Raw genomic sequence first — 22,323 nt, forward strand, 5'->3', positions numbered from 1 at the left:
GCAGCCAACCTGAAACCCTCCCTCCGAAGGCCGAGCAGAGGCACTAACCCCAGTGCGGGACACCGACCCCGCCTGAATCAGAGGCTGCCAGCGAGCAGCTGGGCTAATGCTGGCTGTTTATTTGGGGCGATGAAGCGACCCAGGTGCTGTTTTGCTATTGCCAAGCCTGGGCTAGAGCCCTAGCGAGAAAACAGGATTCCATTGTTGAGGCATCAGTGTTTCCATCATGACAAGAAGTCCTTGCTCTAGGCGCAGAAACAAGTAAATAACTTTACTCAGTTATTTTCTCAGACTTTGCGAAGGGTCATATTGATGTATGTCTGTTTCCTTAGTTGTTCCGTGTAGGCTATTGTTGACTCTCGTATGAAAGCCCACGCGATCCAAGTGCCCTGCAGGTTTTGGTCCAGGGAAAAGTTGGTCTCTGCAGATGACTGTAAATGACTACCTGGAGGTCGATTAAAGTGCAGTACTGCGGGATTCAGCCGATTTCCTTCTTCCTCTGACTGCCCGGAAATATCAGCCAAAGGCCAGCGGTACTAATTAACACAATTACCTACCTATGATTTCTGTCCTATTTAAGATGGGTTCTATTATGTTTTTATCTATACTTGTCTTCATTAACTTTTCGTGATATCATAAGCCCCCTGAATCCCTCGAAAGTAGATGGGATTCTGAGCACACACACACACAAATTAAGATCCCCAAAGGACAGTAAAATGAATTATTGGCTTAATATATCATCTTAGCTAACCAAAAGCCTGTGTCAGCTGCCATATTGAAAATCTGGTTACCAGCTGCAGGGAGCTTACAATCTGGTAAGGCAAATAAATCATATGCATAAAAAGTACAATAAGAGACGGTGTAAAGATATGTAAGTAATATTAATACCCATATCAGCAATGATCATAACTCACTTCTCCATTTTTAACTAAGAATCATATAACTTTTCCTTCCTGTCGTTTTAAACTGATTTTTGTAACTTTGGTACATTAAGTTTCTGTTTCCAAACACTTCTGTGTACGTTATTGCGCATGTTCTGTGTACTAGTTATTACTGATGGAGACAATGAGCTCAGAAAGAGAATTTGTTTAAATTTAGGAATTCATATCCCATTATTTTACCATCGAACAAGAGCTCTGTGTATTAGATCTATGGAGCCTAATACACAGACAGTAATTTAGGGATTATTTGTACTTGGTCTAGAATGTAGAATATTCTCCCCTTCTCCCATTATCACATTCCTTGTTTCCTCTGTATCATTCAGGCCCAAATGTCATACCAAACAGAATGTCTTCGTTCACCCAGTGTAAAATAGTTCAGTCTTCCCACTTCCAAACCTCAGCCCCAAACCTATTACCCTCGTGAACATATTTTATAGGTTTGTTGAATCCCCTTCCCTGTGTGCTTTTAAAAATTCTCCAGAACTTAGCTTAAACCTTTTCTTAGGGCCTACTTCAGAGTACCTTTTTCCAAAACAGTATTGTTTATATAATTCATTTGGCAGTTATTCTAGTATTGCCTTATGACATCTCTCCTATTGTCCTGAATTATTTGCATGTAATCTTGCAAAATAGAATGTATAGTACTTGAGAGGGAATGTCATGTATACCTTTTACAAATAGTGTACATGAGTAAATATTATTAATGACTCCACAATAGATTTATTACTGTCCAGGGTAACACTGCTTTTTATATTCTATCTGCCTTTACTTCCCTCACTTTTATTAAGGAAATGTAAATATACAGTTTATAATTTGCTTAGTTGTATTAAATGAACCCAACAATTTTATTAAAATATTTTTTATTGCATTGGTCAGGGGAAGAAGAGGACTAAAATAATAGGGGCTCACTCAGTCTGTAATGATCATCTTGCTTGGTGCCGATCTGTGGCTTCTTAGCAGGATTCTGAAGGATTCGTATTCTATTTCCAGCTCTACCACCAATTGTCTGTGTAACTTTGGTCACACAGGATCCTATGCATGACATAACCTCTTCCAGGTATTAATTTCAATGGAAAGGCATTGTATGAGTCATCTCTAGGTCTAGGTGTTTTTTAGATGTATTCACTAACTTTTTATTGGGTCACAAACTTTATTCTACCTCAAACCCTTTTTTTTCCCCCAAGACTTATTTGAATAGCTCCATAATTCTACCAGTTTCTCAAGGAAGAAACCATGATGCTGCTTTTCTTTGATTCCCTATATCCAATCCATCTCCAAGTGTTTTTGGTTTTATTTCTAAAATACAGCTAAATCCATTTGTTTCTCTTTATTAGTATAACCCACCATCATTTTTCATCTGAAATATTAATCAGTTTTCTAGCCTGCCTGAGAAAGGGGAGCACTCTCTTCCAATGTCTTCCATGCCATAAGCACAACCTGCTTTCAGAGCTAAATCTAGAAATCCATGCCCTTAATTCTCATGTTATATTGCCCTCTAATTAGACTGAGAAGGAGAGGCCAGTAAGGTAGGAAACCTGAAGAATGTTGTGGCATAGAAATTAAAAAGACAAATGTTTCAAGGACTAGTTAACGGTGTGAATATTCCTAAGAGGTGAAAGAAGATGAGGAAAGAGAAGTGAGAATTTAGCTTCAAGATGGTAGTGTGGTGACATTGACAAGGGCAGTTTTAATGGAGTAAAAGGAATTTTATTGTAGTGAGTTGAGATAACTGGAGGTGACGCTACCACAGAGTGTCCTTTAAAGTTTTTCTGGATTTAGGAAGTAGAAAAATGGAATGGTAGCTGGAGGGAATAAAAGGTCAAAGGATAGATTTTTGTTTGATGTTTGTTTAAAGATGGAAGATACTAGAATTTGCATGCTAATGGAAAATGTCCAGTAGGGTGGGAGAAACTCTTAATGTATAAGAAGGAAGGGGTGTGTGTGTGTGTGCGGTGGGGGGCAGGTGTTCACCATTCTAAAGTAGACTCCAGCGTAGGGGACCTTGTCAGTGTTGTTTTTAACTGTATTTCTAGTATCTAGAATAGTGCCTGGCACAATATTTGTTACTCCATAAGCTATCCAATATTTGTTGAATAAATGAATGACTTGGACCCTACTTCTCTTCCTTTCAATTCGTTCTTGACATATTAGCTAGAAAAATATTTTTTTAAAAAAATGATGTCATGTCACTGTCCAATTTAAAGTGATCAGCCATTCCTATTTCACTTAGAATAAAATCCCAGCTCCTGTGACCCATAGGATCCTGACTGAGGTAGCAACTGCCTTCTGCAGCCCTATCTCCCGACACTCTTGCTTTCATTAGCTACTCCAGCCACACTGGCCACATTTAATTTCCTAAAACTGAAGGACTCCTTTCCCTCTGTAGGGCTTTATATGTGATTTCCGCCACCAATCCCTTACCTTCTTATCATTCAGTTCTCAAATGACACTTCAGAAAGGCTTTCCCTAGTATTGTAGTGGCTGAAAGCAAGGGCTCTCGAGCCAAACTGAGTTCACATACCAACTCCCTGCTTACTTGCTATATGATCTTAGCCAAATTACTTAAATTATCAAAGCCCATTTTCTCTGTGTGTAAAGTGAAGATAAGTATCTACTTTATCCAGTTTTTTCGAAGATTAAAAGAATATATGTAAAACATATAGCATGGGGCCAGGCATGGTGGCTCATGCCAGTAGTCAACAGCATTTTGGGAAGCTGAGGCATGAGGATCACTTAAGGCCAGGAGTTTGAAACCAACCTGGGTAACATAGTGAGATCCCATCTCAAAACAAAACAAAACAAAACAAAACAAAACAAAACAAAACAAAACAAAACTGGGTGTGCTAATGCACACCTGTAATCCCAGCTACTCAGGAGGATGAAGTGGGAGGACTGCTTGAGCCCAGGAGGCTGAAGCTTCAGTGAGCTGTGATCCTGCCACTGCCCTCCATCCTGGGTGACACAGCAAGGCCCTGTCTGAAAACAAACAAACAAACAAAAAACACAGGACAAAGCATGGCACAGAATAAGCACTATATAAGTGTTCCCTGTTACCCCTTTTGTTATTGTCTGAAATTGAATGCCCCCATTGTTCATTTTCATTTCCACTTCCTACTTGTGGCTTCACAATACTTATAAAAATTTATAATTATTTATTTGCGTACCTTATTTATTATGTCATCTTCACCAGATACTGGACAACAAAAAAGCAGGGACCATGTCTGTCTTTTATTCTCTCTTTAACTATAGTGCCTAATTCGGTGCTTGTCATATAGTTAGCATCTATAATAAATATTTACTAGAATAGGCCAGAAATCATGCTGTATATTGAAACATCAGTGACCAAACTAAGATCACTGCAGGACCCAGTCAAAGCCCAGATGAGGCAGAGCACAGCTTTAGTTTAATGTTCTGCTTTTATTAAGTGGCACATGATTTTGTCATTACTTTTATCAAAGGCTTCATTCTTAGGCTTGACTCTTGTACCTTTATTCAATTATTTAAATCAAATTTTAATGGAAGCCTTTTAAAAAAAGGATAACAGAATCACTTTAAAAATTGAGTCAGCGTTTTGGGCAGGAAGGTGTTTCATTGAAGCTGGGGTGCAATCTTATAAAGTACACTTATTTTATATACTACTAAGAAAAATGCCAACTGTGACACAACTCTTTATCACTAAGAATTTTTTCTACTTATGCAAAGAGCCCTCTTTTAAAAAAAATCCTGTAATACCCTTGCACCTACATACAGAGAACAATATAAGCAAAATTAATTGGCTGAGGCACTCCTAAAACTTCTTAACATTCAAAGTGTCTTTTCATTGATTTTCAACTCAGAGTCTCTGTGTCCATGTTTTATTTTTATAATATCATTCTCTGTTTAGAGCATTAGTGATATATCATTTCTTAAACCAATGTCCATTATTATCTCCCAGGTTTTCTTCCAACATACTGATATCCATTCTTCAAATTTAATACACATGTAATGACAAATATGTCATGACTACTACCCACCCAGAGTGATTATAAGATGCCTGTCAGTTTCAGATAAGTGTGAAAAAATTTGTGTCTTAAAATCAACGAAATAACGTAATTGATTTTGAAGAATATTTGAAGAAAAATAATTGCCTTATAAATCTTTTGCCAAGAATTGAGAATTGTTTAACAGTTAATAATGTTATTGATTTTAATTATTATTTACATATAATTTGACAGGATTAACTTAATATTCATTGTATCATTTAAGTCTCACAACAGTCCAGTATCATAGATGTGTCCACTTTGCAGATTAGGAAGCCAAAGCCTCAGAGAGCCTGAGTAGGAATCACTACTAAGTAGGAATCACTAGTAAGTGATGAACCATTTAGAACTATTTCTCTAGTTCCAAATGCCATATTCTTTGTTATTTGCAAAATACACTTATACAAGTAGGATTTACTCAAATGAAATTTAAGAAATGGAAATATTCAGCTCCTTGGATTTGTCATTCTGTATAGAATGTACATGGCAGACTATTTTTTTTTTTTTTTTTTTTTTTTGAGATAGTCTCGGCTCTGTCGCCCAGGCTTGGGAGTGCAGTGGGCGTGATCTGGCTCACTGCAAGCTCCACCTCCCCAGGTTCACACCATTCTCCTGCCTCAGCCTCCCGAGTAGCTGGGGACTACCAGGCACCCGCACCACGCCTGGCTAGATTTTTGTATTTTTAGTAGAGACGGGTTTCCACCACGTTAGCACAGGATGGTCTCGATCTCCTGACCTTGTGATCCGCCCGCCTCGGGCCTACCCAAAGTGGCTGGGATTACAGATGTGAGCCACCACGCACCGGCGCAGATTTTTTAAACAGTGTTACGAAAGTGAATAGGTTTTGTGTTATTCTTATATATTATTTTAGATACTTGAAAATTTTCTAGTAAAACTTGTTTTTGTTACTATTTGTAGGAATAAAATAACTTTGTGTTTACATCATGTGCTCCACTTATTCATGAACATGAGGCTCAATAGACTTAGATCCAATATAGGATCCTAAATTACATACATGATTTTCATGACAATAAAGTTAAAAAGGTGTTTGTTGTTTAGAGTTTTAAAATTGATATTCTCAGGACCTAGCCACTATGCAGGAAATACAGTTTTTATTCTTTTTGGAAATAATTCTCCTTTAGTCACCTTTTTCCTATTTATTTGCCTACTTATTTTAAAATACAGAGAGAATGATTTTATACCAATTAAAAAATTATGTTTTATTTGCATTTTCTATGTTTTGAGCAAGAAGAAAGCTGGAACATCAAAATAGTTTCTGAATTGATTGATCTTTTATCTTTTAATATCTTAAAATAATTACACAACAAGTTGTAAAGATAAAATTTCCATGTACCCTTCACCCAGTTTCCCCAAATGGGTACATATATAATAATAGTAAAAGATCAAAACCAGGAATTTGACATTGGTACAATGTTTGTGTGTAGTTTCTTGTAATGTTCTCACATGTGCAGATTGCTGTAACCTATCTACATTATGTGTATCAAACTTTGTCCCTTTTTAATGGTGAGTAGTATTCCATGGTATGGATGTACCATGATTTGTTTACTCTTTCACCTATTGTGCAACATTTTGGTTGCCCTCAGCTTTTGGCTATACAAGTGAAGCATTATGAAACATGTAGAGGCTATTGTGTACACATAAGCTTTTCTTTCTAATGGTCAGCAGCATGATTGTTGGGTAATATGGTATGTGTATGTTTAGTTTTTTTAAGAAACTGCCAAACTATTTCTGCCAGCAGTGTATGGGTGATTCCGTGTCTCTGCAAGCCCTCAGATATTTGGTGTTGTCATTATATTTTATTTTAGCTATTTTGATAGATGGGTAGGGATATTTCATTGCAGTCTTAATTTCCATTTCCATAATGACTAATGATGTTGAACATCTTTTCGTGTGCTTATTTGCCCTCTGTATATTCTCTTTGGTGAAATATCTCTTTGTGCCTTTTGCACATTTTTTAAATTGAATTATTTGGTGGTGTTACTGGTAAGTTTTCAGATTTCTTTATATATTATTTCTTTATTGGATTCAGTTTGCAATTTTTTTTTCCTGGCTCATAGCTTGTCTTCTCATCCTCTTAAATAAAGGAACTTTCACAGAGGAAAAATATAATTTTGATATAAAGTCCAATCTAGTAATTTTTTTCATTTATGTGTTGTGCTTTTGATGTCTAAGAGCTCATTAAATGAGACCCTGGTTACAAAGATTTTCTTTTGTATTTGCCTCTAAAAATTTTATATTTTACGTTTAAATCTATGACCCATTTTGAGTTAATTTTTACATAAAGTATGAGGTATAGGTCAAGGTTCATTTTTTGTTGCCTGTGGATGTCCATTTTCTTCAGCATTTTTTGTTAAAAAAGATTCTTTTTCTTCCATTGAATTGCATTCGCACCTTTGTCAAAAGTCACTTGGCTATACTGTGTGGGGCTATTTCTCAATTGTGTGTTGCGTTCCACTGATCTATGTGTCTCTCCTTTCACTAATATTACACAGTATTGATTACCATAACTATAGTAAGTCTTGAAATCAGGTAGACTGATACTTCCCTCATTATTATTCTTTTTGGTTGTGTTAGATATTCTATTTTCTTTATCATTCCATGTAAATTTTACAGTAATCTCATCTGTATATACAAAAAATTGTGCCAGGATTTTGATTAAAAAATGTGTTAAACCTTTATATCAGTTTAGGGGGAATTAAGGGGACATCTTTATTAAGTTGACTTTTCCAATTTGCAGACATGGCATGTCTTTGCATTTTAGTCTTCTTTGATTTTTTTAGCATTTTATGTTTTTCAGCATACAAGTCCTGTGCATGTTTTGTTAGATTTATACGTAAGTATTTCTTTCACTTCTTTTTTTTGAACTGTTATACTTTTAATTTTGTTTTGTTTTAATTTTGTTTCTATGTGTTTATTGCTGGTATATAGAAATATGATTGATTTTTTTTGTGATGCTCTTGTGTCCTGTGGCATTGCTGAACTTGCTGATTAGTTCTATGAGGTTTTCTTCTCATAGATTCCTTTGGATTTTCTACATAGGCTATCTTGGAATTTGCAAATAGAGGCAGTTTTGTTTCTTCCTTTCCAATGTATACGCCTTTTATTGAATTTTCTTGTTTTAGTGTGCTTGCTAGAGCTGACATTCCCTTGGAAACTGAATAATACACTTCCAAATAAGTGTGAACTTTGATGAATAGCAGTGGTAAGGGTGGACATCCTTGCTCTTTTCCTCATATTAGGGGGAAGGCATTCCATAATTTAGCATAGTGTTATCTATAGGTTTTTTGTAGATTTTCTCTAGTAAGTTGAGAAGGGGGAACTTTTCCCCTCTCTTTCTCTTTTGCTAAGAGTTTTCCCATAACTGGGTGTTGTATTTTTTCAAATGGTTTTTATGCATCAATTGATATGGTCTTGTGGTTTTTCTTCTTTAGCTGCCTAATAGGATAAATTACACTAATTGGTATTCAAATACTGAAACAGCCTTACATCCTTGGATAAACTTACTTAGCCATAGTGTATAATTCCTTTTATATATTGCTGAATTTTTTTTGCTAATATTTTTAAACGATTTTGCCTCTATATTTGTGAAGTATATTGGTCCATAGTATAGGGTTTTGGTTTTTGTTTGTTTGTTTTGGGTACTGTCTTTGTCTGGAGTACCACAATAATACTCACTTCATAAAATTAGTTGGGAATCTTCCCTCTGATCCTGTTTTCTTGAAGAAGTTGTGTAGAACTGGTATTAATTCTTCTTTAAACTTTTGGTAAATTTAATTTCCTTAATGGTTACAGGGCTGTTCAAATTATATATTTCATATTGGGTGAGTTGTAGCAAGGTAAGCACTTAATGCTAAAAATTTTCCTCTCAGCACTATTTTAGCCGCATCATACACATTTTGATATATTGTATTTTCGTTTTTATTCAGTTCAATGTATTTTTTAAATTACACTTGAAACTTTCTCTTTGATGCATGGATTATTTAGAAGTGTGTTATTATGTTTCCAAGTGCATGGAGATGTTTATGTTATCTTTTTGTTACTGATTTCTGGTTTGATTTCATTGTGGTGAAAGAATATAATCTGTGTGATTCCAATTCTTTTAAATAATTTGAAGTTTGTTTTATGGGACAGGATATGGTCAATCTAGATATATGTTCCATGAGCACTGGGAAAGAATATGTATTCTGCTGTTGTTAGGTGGAGTTTTCTATAAATGTTGATTAGATTCTGTTGATTGATGGTGTTGTTGAGCTCTATATGCTTACTGACTTCTTGTCTAGTTCTATGAATTTTAGAGGGAAGGGTGTTGAAGTCTCCAGCTATAATAGTGGATTTGTCTTTTTTTTTTTTTCAGTTTTATCAGTTTTTACTTCACATATTTTACAGCTGTATCATTTGGTGCATATAGATTTTTGATTGCTAGTCTTCTTGGTGCTGGGTGGACATTACATAACATTTCTTTCCCTTGCTCAAGTCTGCTTTATCTTGTAATTGTATTGCCATGCCTGCTTTATTTTAATTAATGCTTGCATAGTATATCTTTTCCTATCCTTTTACTTTTAACCTGCTTATTACATTTGAAGTCAGTTTACTTGTAGGAGGCATAAAGTTGGGTCACTTTTTAATCTACTCTGGTAATCTGTCTTTTAATTGGTGTATGTAGACCTCTTACATTTTGTGCAATTATTACTATGTCAATATTGAAGTCTGTAATTTATTTTCTGTTTTCTGTTTATTCTGTTTTTACTTCTGTTTTTTTTCTTTCTGTCTCCTGTGGCTTACTTGAACTTTTTTTAGAATTTAATTTTGATTTAGCTATAATAATTTATAAATGTTATCTCTTTGAATAGTTTTTTTTGTTTGTTTGTTTTTTTGTTTGTTTGTTTGTTTGTTTGTTTTAGATGGAGTTTTGCTCTTGGCACCCAGGCTGTAGTAAAGTAGTGTGATCTCAGCTCACTGCAACCTCTGCCTCCTAGGTTCAAGTGATTCTCCTGCCTCAGCCTCCCAAGTAGCTGGGAGCCCACCACCCCAGGTGCCCACCACCACACCCAGCTAATTTTTGTATTTTTAGTAGAGAGGGGTTTTACCATGTTGACCAGGCTGGTCTTGAACTCCTGACCTCAGGCAATCTGTCCGCCTTGGCCTCCCAAAGTGCTGGGATTACAGGCGTGAGCCACCATGCCTGGCCTGCATAAATGTTTTAGTGATTATTTAGCCTTCTCCAATATCATTCTAGTTGGTGGGATAGGAGGAGAATGATAGGAGTACCTCATTATAGCCTATCATTAGTGAAATTCTAGGCTCTCCATTGCACCCTTGCAGGCTTGAGTGGGTATAGAGCCAGAATTTTTTTGTGTGGTCTTCTGCTGTGGTTGAGTGTTTATTTCCTTAAAACTTTTCTGTCTTGTTAGGTTGCTCCTTTTCTGGTTCTGTGACTAAAGAGGGTGGTTTGGGGGCTGTTTATGTGTGTGCCCACTGGTGTATCAGCGTTGCAGCTTTTGTAGCATCTGGAACGTACTAGGCAAAAGGAATACCCAGGGAACTCACCAGTATGTTGTTCCTCAGGTCACTAGTCAGTCTGATTTCATCTTTCCACTTTTCATCATCTTCATTTATTTGTCTTCATATATATGTGTATATATATGTTTATTTATATTTATATGTACCTCGAGGGTTTTGTTGTTGTTGTTTTTGGTTTTTTTTTTTGTACGTAGCAGGAGAAATAGGGAAAGGTACATCTAAACCTTGCAGGAGAAATAGGGAAAGGTACATCTAAACCTTACTGGAAGCACAGTCTTTTTTAAATTAATTAATTAATTTTTTAAATAGGGATTGTATTTATAAGAATCAAATCAAGTATTGTGAATTCTGTAGGCCAGTGCCTCGCACAGCTTACTGGCTTAGCAAATATTAGCTATTATTATCATGTATGTCATCCTTATTAAGAACGATCTTAAATTGCTGTGGTAACTTTTGACAAGTACATTTATAGTTGATCTAAGGAGCACTAAAATTGCTTTCTGAGCTTTCATTTGATATTAAAATCCAGGGTCAGAATGATTCATTTTGGAAATAACATGGACATTTAGTGAAATAAGCATGTTTCTACTAGTTTTATGTTTTTAGGCGTATGTTATTTAATCTCTGAGCCTCAATTTGCTGTTTGAAAAAGTAATTATTAATACCAATCTTAAAGGATTATTGTGAGTGTTGGATGAAATAACTGTATACATTATTTATGATAAATCCCGGTACCTTCATTCTTATTATATCACTAAACAACCAAACAACAGATAAATGGTTAGAAACGGAACCATTTATTTGCCTATCAATGTTTACCTGTCAACAGAAATAGAAGTTTTGCTGCATAGTATTGTTCTCCAATTTATTGGTTTAAAGGTCCAAAACATTTTGCTGTGTGATATGGATGTAGGTATTGAATTTAGATTGCTGTGATCATTGTCAAAATTTCCCTCCATACGTGCCCTTTGTTTTCAGTGTATTAACATGCACAGGTTTCTCCTATCTATACCAAAACAGAACAAAATTTCCTGGTATCTACATGCTCCTCTAGCCCCCATCTTGATGAATTTTTTTTTTGTTTTGTTTTTTGTTTTTTTAGACAGTCTTGCTCTGTCACTCAGGCTGGAGTGCAGTGGTGCGATCTTGGCTTACTGCAACCTCTGCCTCCTGGGTTCAAGCGATTCTCCTGCCTCAGCCTTCCGAGTAGCTGGGATTACAGGTGCCTGCCACTACGCCTGGCTAATTTTTGTATTTTTAGTAGAGATGGGGTTTTGCCACGTTGGCCAGGTTGGTCTCGAACTCCTGAACTCAGGTGATCCACCTGCCTCGGCCCCCCAAAGTACTGGGATTACAGGTGTGAGCCACCACACCCAGCCTTGATGAACTTTTTAAAAGAATGATGTATATAAATTGTGCCCATTATTTCCACTTAACTCCACTGTAATCTGTTCTCTCCCCACTTTACCCCAAATCATCAGTGACTCTTTTCCCGTCACCTTTTGATGATACAGGTGACAACTTCATACTTGAAACTCTCTTCCCTTAGTTTCTACTGCCTCTCCTGGTTTTCCTCCATTTCTCTCACTGTTCTTTGTGAATTCTTCCTCAGCCATATACCTTACTCACTTTGTGTCATTCACAAATTCTATTTTCCACTATATTTTCAATCCATCTAGACCAGCACTGGATATGTAGCAAGTGCTCCACAAATAACATGTATACATTTCGATCGCATATAGAACAAAAACAGGCTGGGTGCAGTGGCTCACACCTGTAATCCCAGCATTTTGGGAGGCCGAGGCGGGCGGATCACGAGGGCAGGAGTTCGAGACCATCCTAGCCAACATGATGAAACCCTGACTCTACTAAAAATACAAAAATTATTGTGTATTTTGAACAAAAACATTGTGAAAAAAATATTCAGTATCTACCCACATGCATTTCCCCACGTCTCCCCTACTGGATAGCCTGGAGGCAGGGATAGTAATTACTGCTTTAGAATGTTCCATGTTGATCAAATATCCTTGCCAACATCTATTATTCTAATCTTTGAGAGAATTTTTAGAAATCCAGCGGAATCTAAGGTTATAGGAGATAATGTGTCTTTTGATTCTCAGTGTCTAACTTCCTCTAACACATAGAGGGATTTAAATACATATCTTTTCATCTAGGCAATCTGGACTGAGTCAACCGCTTCTGTAGTTATTTTAGACAGGCCATAAAGATGCCCTATATTACTTTTATAGGTTATTGATGCCCCAGCTCATCACTAGACTGGAGAATGAGACCAGGAGTAACATCTTGGCTACATTGTGACACTGAGAAGATACCTTGATCCTTTGCACAGCTTTAACACATATCTGTCAAAGTAGTATAGACTGTTTTCAGTCATATTGTCTGTTTATCTACTTTGCATGCCCTTTTGCATAGTGTAAATACTTCCTGGCTATTCCTTATTTATTTATTTATTTATTTATTTATTTATTTAGAAACAGAGCCTCACTCTGTCACCCAGGCTGTAGTGCAATGGCGTGATCTTGGCCCACTGCAACCTCTGCCTCCTGGGCTCAAGCGATTCTCTCGGTGAGCCTCTCGAATAGGTGGGGTTACAGGAACCTGCCATCATGCCCGGCTAATTTTTGTATTTTCAGAGAGATGGGGTTTCACCATTTTGGCCAGGCTAGTCTTGAATTCCTGACCTCAGGTGATCTGCCCGCCTCAGCCTCCTAAAGTGCTGGGATTACAGGGTGAGCCACCACTCCCGGCCCCTGGCAATTTCTTTTAAACTTATTTTCATCATCTTGGAGTTAGGGAGGCTGGTTCAAGTCTCCCACCAATTCTCTATTATTTCCTTTGACACTGTAGATGAAACGACTTTGCAATGATAGCTCTTATGTTCAACTTTGTTCTTATGCCGTAGAAATTATTAGAGAGCTGCTTTTCTTGTCCCTTCCTCCACCATTTTATAAGTGTAAACTTATTGTCAATTAAATGATTTTCTTTTCTTTTCTGTTAAATTTCTTAGAAAATAAGCCTTAACTTCCACTTATTTTACACATATTATATGCTAAATTACTTTTGTTGTTGTTTTGTTTTGTTTTGTTTTGTTTTGTTTTGAGACGGAGTCTCTCTCTGTCGCCAGGCTGGAGTGCAGTGGTGCAATCTCGGCCTACTGCAACCTTTACCTTTATCTTCCGGGTTCAAGTGATTCTCCTGCCTTAGCCTCTCGGGTAGCTGGGACTACAGGCGTGCGCCACCACGCCCAGCTAACTTTTGCATTTTTATTAGAGATGGGGTTTCACCGTGTTGGCCAGGATGGTCTCAATCTCTTGACCACGTGATCCACCCACCTTGGCCTCCCAAAGTGCTGGAATTACAGGCATGAGCCACGGCGCCCAGCCAATTATGTGTTATTTAAAATATTCTCAACAACACAACTAGATAGATACAGTTTATCTGCATTTTACAGATGATGAAAATAATAATAAAAAATTAGAAGTTATTTGCCTCAAACGTATCACAAGTAAATGCTGAACCAGCATTAGAACTCAGGCCTGATTCTAATGCTCTCCTTTTTCTTTCATTTCACTTTGTTAAAAGAAAAGCTTTAGACAAATACAATTTAACAGAGTTTGAGCAAAGAGCAATTCATGAATCAGGTAGCATTCAAAACTGAAAGAGGTTCAGAGAGCTCTACTCCAGCAGTGTGAGCAGCAAGCTTTTATAGGTTGAACATGGAAACAAAGTAGAGAAATTACCTGATTGACTACAGCTAGGCATTTGCCTTATTTGGATATTGTCTGATGGAAGTTTCCTATTTGTAACCAGTAGGTTGGTTGACAGTTTGTGATTGGCTAAGGCTTGTTTTGGTTTTGGTTTTAAGTCAGTTACAATAAATGTTTCCAAGTTAAGTTTCAGTTCTCTTACATAAGAGGCCTTGTTATGGAGGTAATCTCAGGCTAATAGCCGTCTTATTTAACATTATATCATACTCTTGGGAAGATAATATGATTTTTATACAAGCTAATATGTCACATCTGTGTATTTTATAAATATTAGAAAAGGAGATAAAACATGCATAGTTTTAAAAACAGTCTTACAAGTGACTTATGAAGATGCCTTGTGAGGTAAAGAATTAGTCCTGGGACATTAGCCATGTATAATTGTCTTTATGCCTCACTCTAATTTGAAATACTCTTTTTCCATCCTAGGTCATATGTTATCAACATTGTTAAGTTAAGATTTGAACTGTCGTGATAGTTGATTTCATTTATAAGCTTGACTGGGCCATCTGGTGACCAGACATTTGGTCAGACATTCTGAACGTGTCTGTAAGGATATTTCTGGATGAGATTAACATGTGAATCAGGAGACCAAGTAAATCAGATTTTCCTATGTGGTGGGCCTTATGCAATCAAATGAAGAATTGAATAGAATAAAAGACTGAGTAATAGGAAATTTATCCTGCCTATTTGAGTTGGGACATACATCAGTCTTTTCCTGCCATTGGACTCAAATTGAAAAATTGACTCCTCTTGGGTCTTAAGCTTGCCAGCTTTTGAACTGAAACTTAAACCATTGGCTGTTGTGGTTCTCATGCCTTTGGACTTGTACTGAAACTGTACTGTCAGCTCTCCTGGGTATCCAGCTAACTAGTTATAGATCTTGGGGCTTCTTAGCCTCTATTACCATGTGAGCTTATAATAAATCAATCTTGCACTGTCTGTCTCTCTTGCTCTCTCTCTCTGCTCTCATCTTCACCCATCGTATTGGTTTTGTTTTCTCTAGTTCCTTTTCCTCAGAATTAACCTCCAAACCTTTCATTATCTCTCTTCCTCCATGATACCCACTCTCATTTTTAATATGTCTCCCTATTCACATTTACTCAGAATGCTATGCACAAAATGATTTCTACAAGTCACTTAGATTTCCAGCAGTACTGCCAATTACAACCTATTAGTTTCTCCTGCACACACAGGCACATACACACCTCCACAGTCACACACACATTCACACAGGCACACTATTTTTCCACACAGTATAATGGCTATCCAGTGGAACTTTCTGTGATGATGAGAATGTTTTATATTTGCTTTGTTTAATACAGTAGTCACTAGGCAGATGTATTAATCTGACTTATTCAGAAAAACAGAACCAAAGGGATATATATAGATACACACATATATATGTATATGTATTTGTACTATACATATGTATAGGTATTTTTACTATATGTATGTATGTGTGTGTGTGTGTATATATATATATATATATATATAGAGAGAGAGAGAGAGAGAGAGAGAGAGAGAGAGACAGAAAAACTATAAGGAATTGGCTCATGTGATTATGGAAGCTGAGAAGACCCAAGATTTGCAGTCAGCAAGTGGGAGACTTAGGAGAGCTGGTGGTATAGTTCCTGTTTGAGTTCCAGCTTGAAGTCAGGCAGAAAGAAAGAGTTCTTTCTTATTCAGCCTTTTGTTCTATTCAGACCTTCACCAGACAGGATGAGGCACAGCTACAGTGGGGAGGACAATCTGCGTTAGTCAGTCTACCAATTCAAGTGTTTAATCTCGTCTGGAACACCCTCACAGACATACCCAGAAGTAATGTTTAACCAAAAATGTGGGCACTCTGTGTCCCAAACAAGTTGTCACTCATCACACCACATATGACTGACCACTTAAATGTAGCTAGAGCAATGATGGACCTGAATTTTTTAGTTGTATTTACTTACAAGTAATTTAAATAGCTACACATGGCTCATGGTTACTGTATTGCATAGCGCAACAGTAGATTGTCTTGGTCCTGGAATGGAGCTTTAATTGATGCTGTAGGACAATTTAGACTACTACTCCAGTATCTAGCTTCCACCTAGGTCTCTTGGAACACCTGCTCTGGGAGAAGCAAGCTTCATGCAAAAAGCCCAGTCACTCTGACACTGTCATGCTGTGAAGAAGTGCCAGCTAGCCACTTGGAGAGGGTGCGTTAAGAAAGAGAAAACCCTAATGATCAGCGAGGATGAGTTTTTTTCCATATGTTTGTTGACCACATAACTGTCGTCTTTTGAGAGTTGTCGTCTGGGTCTTTTGAGAGTTGTCTGTTCGTATCCTTTGCCCACTCTTTGATGGGTTTTTTTGTTTTTTTCTTGCAAATCTGTTTAAGTTCCTTGTAGATTCTAGATATTAGACCTTTTTCAGATGGGTAGATTACAAAAATTTTCTCCTATTCTGTAGGTTCCTTGTTCACTCTGATGCTAGTTTCTTTTGCTATGCAGAAGCTCTTTAGTTTAATTAGATCCCATTTGTCAATTTTGGCTTTCGTTGCAATTGCTTTTGGTGTTTTAGTCATGAAATCTTTGCCCATGCCTATGTCCTGAATGGTATTGCCTAGGTTTTCTTCTAGGGTTTTTATGATTTTGGGTTTTATATTTAAGTTTCTAATCCATCTTCAGTTAATTTTTGTAGAAGGTGTAAGGAAGGGGTCCAGTTTCAGTTTTCTGCATGTGGCTAGCCAGTTTTCCCAACACCGTTTATTAAATAGGGAATCCTTTCCCCATTGCTTGTTTTTGTCAGGTTTGTCGAAGATAAGATGGTTGTAGATGTGTGCCCACATGGTATATGATTTCACAAAAGATTGAATAAAGAAGCAGGTATGAGAATCTAGTTGTCTTCCATTAAGCCAGATGTTAAAAGATTTGCAATTTGGCAAAAATATGAAAAGGAATGAACTCCTCTGCTTTCTCAAGAAACTTTTTGTTTTGTTTGGAAAATAGTTATTGATTAGTTTATCTCATTTACTATATTTTGTAGTTATATATAGTTATATACATAGGCATGTATATAAAATTGATATATATGAATATGTATATTAAATAGATATATTGAATATAGTTATATAAATTTTTTTCTTATTTTTAAATGAATCAATAAATATTGAAGTGTTCTCAGAAAAAAACAAAAAAAGAAGAAAGATCCCCATCTCTTCTAGCCATCCCAGCTGAATCATCAGAAATATGAATGAGGAAACCATACTGGACATGTAACCTAGTCAGACCTTCAGATGGCTTCAGTCACAGCTGCCATTTGCCTGTAGTTATATGAAAGCTCACAAGCAAGAAGCATTACCTCAACTCACAGGAACATGAGAGATTATAAATTGTTGTCTTAAGCCACTACGTTTTCGGGTGATAACTGGAACAGAAATGTAGAATGAAGGTTTTCTATTTGTCTGGCTCCAAAAGTTCCCAATCCTGTTTTCCTTTCTGTTTCCCACTTCCTTGCTTTGGATAATGCAACTTTTATGTTTAGAGCTGAATTTGCAGTTCCAAGATACTCACAATTATCTGATCTTTACCTGTCTTGGATTTCTGACCTCATGTTTAAAAAATCTTTCTTAATTAAGATTTATGCGGTTTTCTTTTCTACTTTTAAATAGCCCAACTTAGAAAAGTGCTTGTCTTTTTCTTCTTTAGTAAAGCCATAAATAATTAATGCAATCTAACACTCTGATCTTTTTCAACCAATTATCTTGTAAAAGTCTAACCTCAGGAGATATATAGTTTATGCTCCAAGATCAGCATTTTAACAGCTACTTTGCTACCAGAAGAGAATGGATTGGAAAAGAGGGGGATTGTGTTGGGCATATACTCAATAATTATGTTAGAAATAACACTTCTTATGTATAATAATAATATTAATTATGTAGTGAAATCCTATATAAGCTATTTATACAACTTGTACATTTGGCTATTTAACACAGTTACATAGGCTTGAATGTTAGCCCTTATGAAAAATATACTTTTATTCCAATGAGCTCAACGTTTATGAAAATTCAAAAGGAATTTAATATTAAATGTCAGGAAAACAAATGTTTAAAACAAGTTTTACTGTCTTATTATGTTTCTTAGTGGCTATTTTTGTGTATTTCACATCAAGAGGGCAAATTTTGGAGTCTGAAACTTACATTAGGTCTCTACTACATCAGTGATTTTTTTGTTGTTGTTGTTCTAGTTCTAAGGACATATGGAATTGGCTATGGATAATTCATATGCTTTCAATCAACGAAGCACCTGTAATGGAATTCCATCTGAGAAGAAAAACAACTTCCTTGTATCAGAAGATCATGGACAAAAAATCTTAAGTGTACTACAGAATTTTAGAGAACAAAATGTCTTTTATGATTTCAAAATAATTATGAAAGATGAAATAATCCCATGTCATCGTTGTGTGTTAGCAGCATGCAGTGACTTTTTCAGGTACTTTACCTTGTCTATGCCTCACATTTTGTGATTTGAATAATTAGGTTCTATTTTATACTGGACTCAAGTTTCCCCCCACAGGAACATGCAACAGTAATTTTTAATTCTTAAAAAAAAAAAAACGAATTAGGCTGGGCACGGTGGCTCACGCCTGTAATCCCAGCACTCTTGAGAGGCCAAGGCAGGCAGATCACCTGAAGTCAGGACTTCAAGAGCAGCCTGGCCAACATGGTGAAACTCTGTCTCTATTAAAAATGCAAAAATCAGCGGGGCGCAATGGCGTGTGCCTGTAATCCCAGCTACACAGGAGCCTGAGGCACAAGAATTGCTTGAACCCAGGAGGCTGCGGTTGGGGTAAGCTGAGATTGCACCACTGCACTCCAGCCTGGGCGACAGAGCGAGAATCCATCTCAAAGAAACAAAATGAAAAGCAAAAAACCTAATTAGAACCAAGATTACCTAATGATTTTTTTTTTTTTTTAAGATAGAGTCTCACTCTGTCGCCCAGGCTGGAGTGCAGTGGCACGATCTCAACTCACTGCAAGCTCCACTTCCCAGGTTCACGCCATTCTCCTGCCTCAACTTCCCGAGTAGCTGGGACTACAGGCGCCCACCACCACACCCGGCTAATTTTTTGTATTTTTAGTAGAGACGGAGTTTCACTGTGTTTACCAGGATGGTCTTGATCTCCTGACCTCGTGATCCACCCGCCTCAGCTTCCTGAAGTGCTGGGATTACAGGCGTGAGCCACCTCGCCCAGCCATGATTTTTTAGTAGGAGAGAATTTAAGACTACCTGTTTTTAAAGTACAGGTCTTCCCAGGTCAGCATTTACCAAAGTTCTCCGGAACATTGATCCCTTGAAATACTCTGGGACAAAAAAAAAAAAATTTGTTATGGTGTCATCTTTGTTTGGGGGATCCCTGTATTGTATTATTTTAGAAAAAGGAGACGACAGGTTGAACAAAAATGGAAGCAAAATTTGAAGAAAATATCTCTGAGAGAAAAGCAAATTTCAGTCCTATGTTGTATTCTTGTATTATGGGGAGAGGAGGCTCTAACCGATTTAAAATTTATCCTCTCCTTAGCAAAGATATCTTTTATTAGGGAAAAGTACTTCTTAGCTATAAGGCATTTCTTAAAAGCACTCAGCTTGTTCTAATTCTAAGCAACCTTCTGAATATAATTTGGTTTCCCATGTAGATCACCCTAAAGAGAATGTCCTATTCCTAACACTGCAGTAATCACTATGATGACAGCAGGTTTCCGATTCTGCAAGGTTAAGGGCCAGACACATGACCTTGCAATTACTGTGTTAATTGTATCAAGGTAGTACTATCCTGTGAGGCTTCTTGGTCAATAGACAAGCCCCTTTTGGTGAAACCCTGATCTTCAGCCTTCCTGGTTATATTACAATAAACTTAAATCCTAATAGCAATATTTTGCATTATGTTCATTCGTGAAAGCAATTTTAATTTGAATTAAGCAGGGTTTAAATCTCCAATAAACTCGATTAAAAAATAAAGTTTAAGATATAGAAATACTAAGATGCATATTTTATATGCAAGTTAATTTATACTATTTTGAATCCTAATTTTAACCCTTATTTTTTTACCACCATCTTATTAGATCTCACCCTTATTGCCTTTAGAGTAAATCTTACAAGCTAGATTTCATTCAACAAACATTTACTGATATATACTTTTTTAAACATAAATTTACTGATATTTACTGATATATACTTCCTGCTAAACACCTGTTCCTGTAGGGGCTCTTGCTTTGAAATTGGGAGCAATGGCTTAGTACTGCAGCATAGATTACTGGGGCCATGGAGCCTACAACAGTCTTGAACTAGCTGTTTGCCTAATTTGACTATATGCCTTCATCTATTCTTTTTATTTCTTCTCTCGGGTAATCAAAGTTGTTCTTTGAACTTCACTGGGGCCCTTATTGTCTTATACTCTGTCACTCTTATTTCCACCAGTGTCTTCCCTCCTCTCTTTTCTTCCATGTAACTCTTTTCTTTCCCCTTATCCTTCAGATCCCCTCTTCATCACAGGAAGCTGTGTAGTACAATGGTTAAGTAGTTGGCCTCTTAATACGTATGCCCTAAATCTAAATCCAAGCTCTGCCATTTACTAGACATGTTTTATTAGTCAAGTTACTTAACCCCTTCAGGCCTCAGTTTCCTCATTTGTAAAAAAGTAGGATTATAAAAATAGGACTTAATTCATAGAATTATTGTATTGCTTAAATGAAATAATGTATAAGTAATAATTAGCACCATACCTACTACATTCAGTTAATATTAGCTGCTATGATTATTATTTCTAAACCTAGCAAAAATATAAATAATCTGGTGTGAACACACAGCTTGATTTCCCTGTAATGTTTTCATGCTAATAAAATATTCTGTGTAGGCATTTGAATGTCTAGACCTGCACTCTTCTTGATGTTGTTTTTTATTCAATTTATACATAATTTTTGCACATAGTTCTTTGTTCAGCTTACTGCTAGTTTTTTATAGGTCTGCTTTTAGTTTTTAAAATTACTATTAGAACAATGTGTTTTTAAAGTTTTCTACCTGGTATAGATAACAAAAGTATCGGATCCTTTATTACCTATAGTACTTTATTAAATGAGTACATAGTTCACATTAAAATATGTACATATGTAATAGACATTTGACAGTTTACACTCTCCTATAATGCTGCTAATTCATAATATGATTAAACTCACTTAATGGAGTACTGAAAGTGTAAAATAAAAATGTCAGAAAAGTACACAATGCATGAAAATATCCCTCTTACAGTGTTTTTGGAAAACGAAAATTATTATTGAGACGGAAGGTCTCATTGGAGACAAGAAATTGAAAAGGAATCGCACACATTTTATACATACTTTATGATAAGATGGTAAATTGGAGATAGATGTTAACGGGATACTTTGAGATGAATAGGATGAAGTATAGAAATATAATCTTACATGTGTCTTTTCAAAGAAAATGTGGAAGCTGATAGTAAATTATAAATACATCAAATCTGATAGAAAACATTTAAAATAATGATAGCAATAAAAGCTAATACTTCACATCAATTAACCCATTTATTCCTCTCAGCACCCAATGACATAGATACTACCAGCACCTCCATTTTCAGATGAAGAATTCGAAGCACAATAAAGTTAAGTCACCTCCCCAAGGCCACTCAGCTAATAAGTGGCAGAGGCTACATACACTGGCAGGTGGGCCCAATGGACCATGTAGCCAGCTGGGCTATATGGACTCTTAATATTATCCTAAACTGCTGTAGATGTCTTAATAATCTATATAATTATTATCACAGATTAATATTTCTATTGATATTCATTATTAAAAAACCCTGCATAATGTGTAACATTTTGCAAGTTCCCTTGTATTTTTCAGTTGGATGTTGTACTTTTTAAATAGATTTCATTGCCTTCTGGAGTAGACTCTGAAAAGTAAATTGGTTTTCCCCTAGAATACTTTGGGCAACTAGGAACACTGCTCAGAAAGACATTCTGGACAATACTGGCACAAATAA

At 36.3% G+C, this 22,323-nt stretch overlaps 1 protein-coding gene across 4 annotated transcripts in view; it reads left to right on the forward strand.

The window, feature by feature from the left end:
- KBTBD3 (kelch repeat and BTB domain containing 3) overlaps positions 1-22,323 on the forward strand; it is a 31,851-nt gene that overhangs the window by 705 nt on the left and 8,823 nt on the right. Inside the window, exons 2-4 of one of the 4 annotated variants that reach the window (XM_017848859.1) lie at positions 333-533; positions 17,077-17,153; positions 18,514-18,758. In XM_017848859.1, coding sequence (XP_017704348.1) covers positions 18,526-18,758 — 233 coding nt within the window. In that variant the 5' untranslated portion in view covers positions 333-533; positions 17,077-17,153; positions 18,514-18,525. Of the gene's footprint in view, positions 1-332; positions 534-17,076; positions 17,154-18,513; positions 18,759-21,878; positions 22,004-22,323 lie in introns of those variants that run through there. The other 3 variants (XM_017848858.1, XM_017848861.1, XM_017848860.1) reach the window with 3 other exon arrangements.

The sequence above is a fragment of the Rhinopithecus bieti genome, unplaced genomic scaffold, assembly GCF_001698545.2.
Source record: "Rhinopithecus bieti isolate Rb0 unplaced genomic scaffold, ASM169854v2 scaffold_30927, whole genome shotgun sequence".
Classification (NCBI taxonomy): Eukaryota; Metazoa; Chordata; class Mammalia; order Primates; family Cercopithecidae; genus Rhinopithecus; species Rhinopithecus bieti.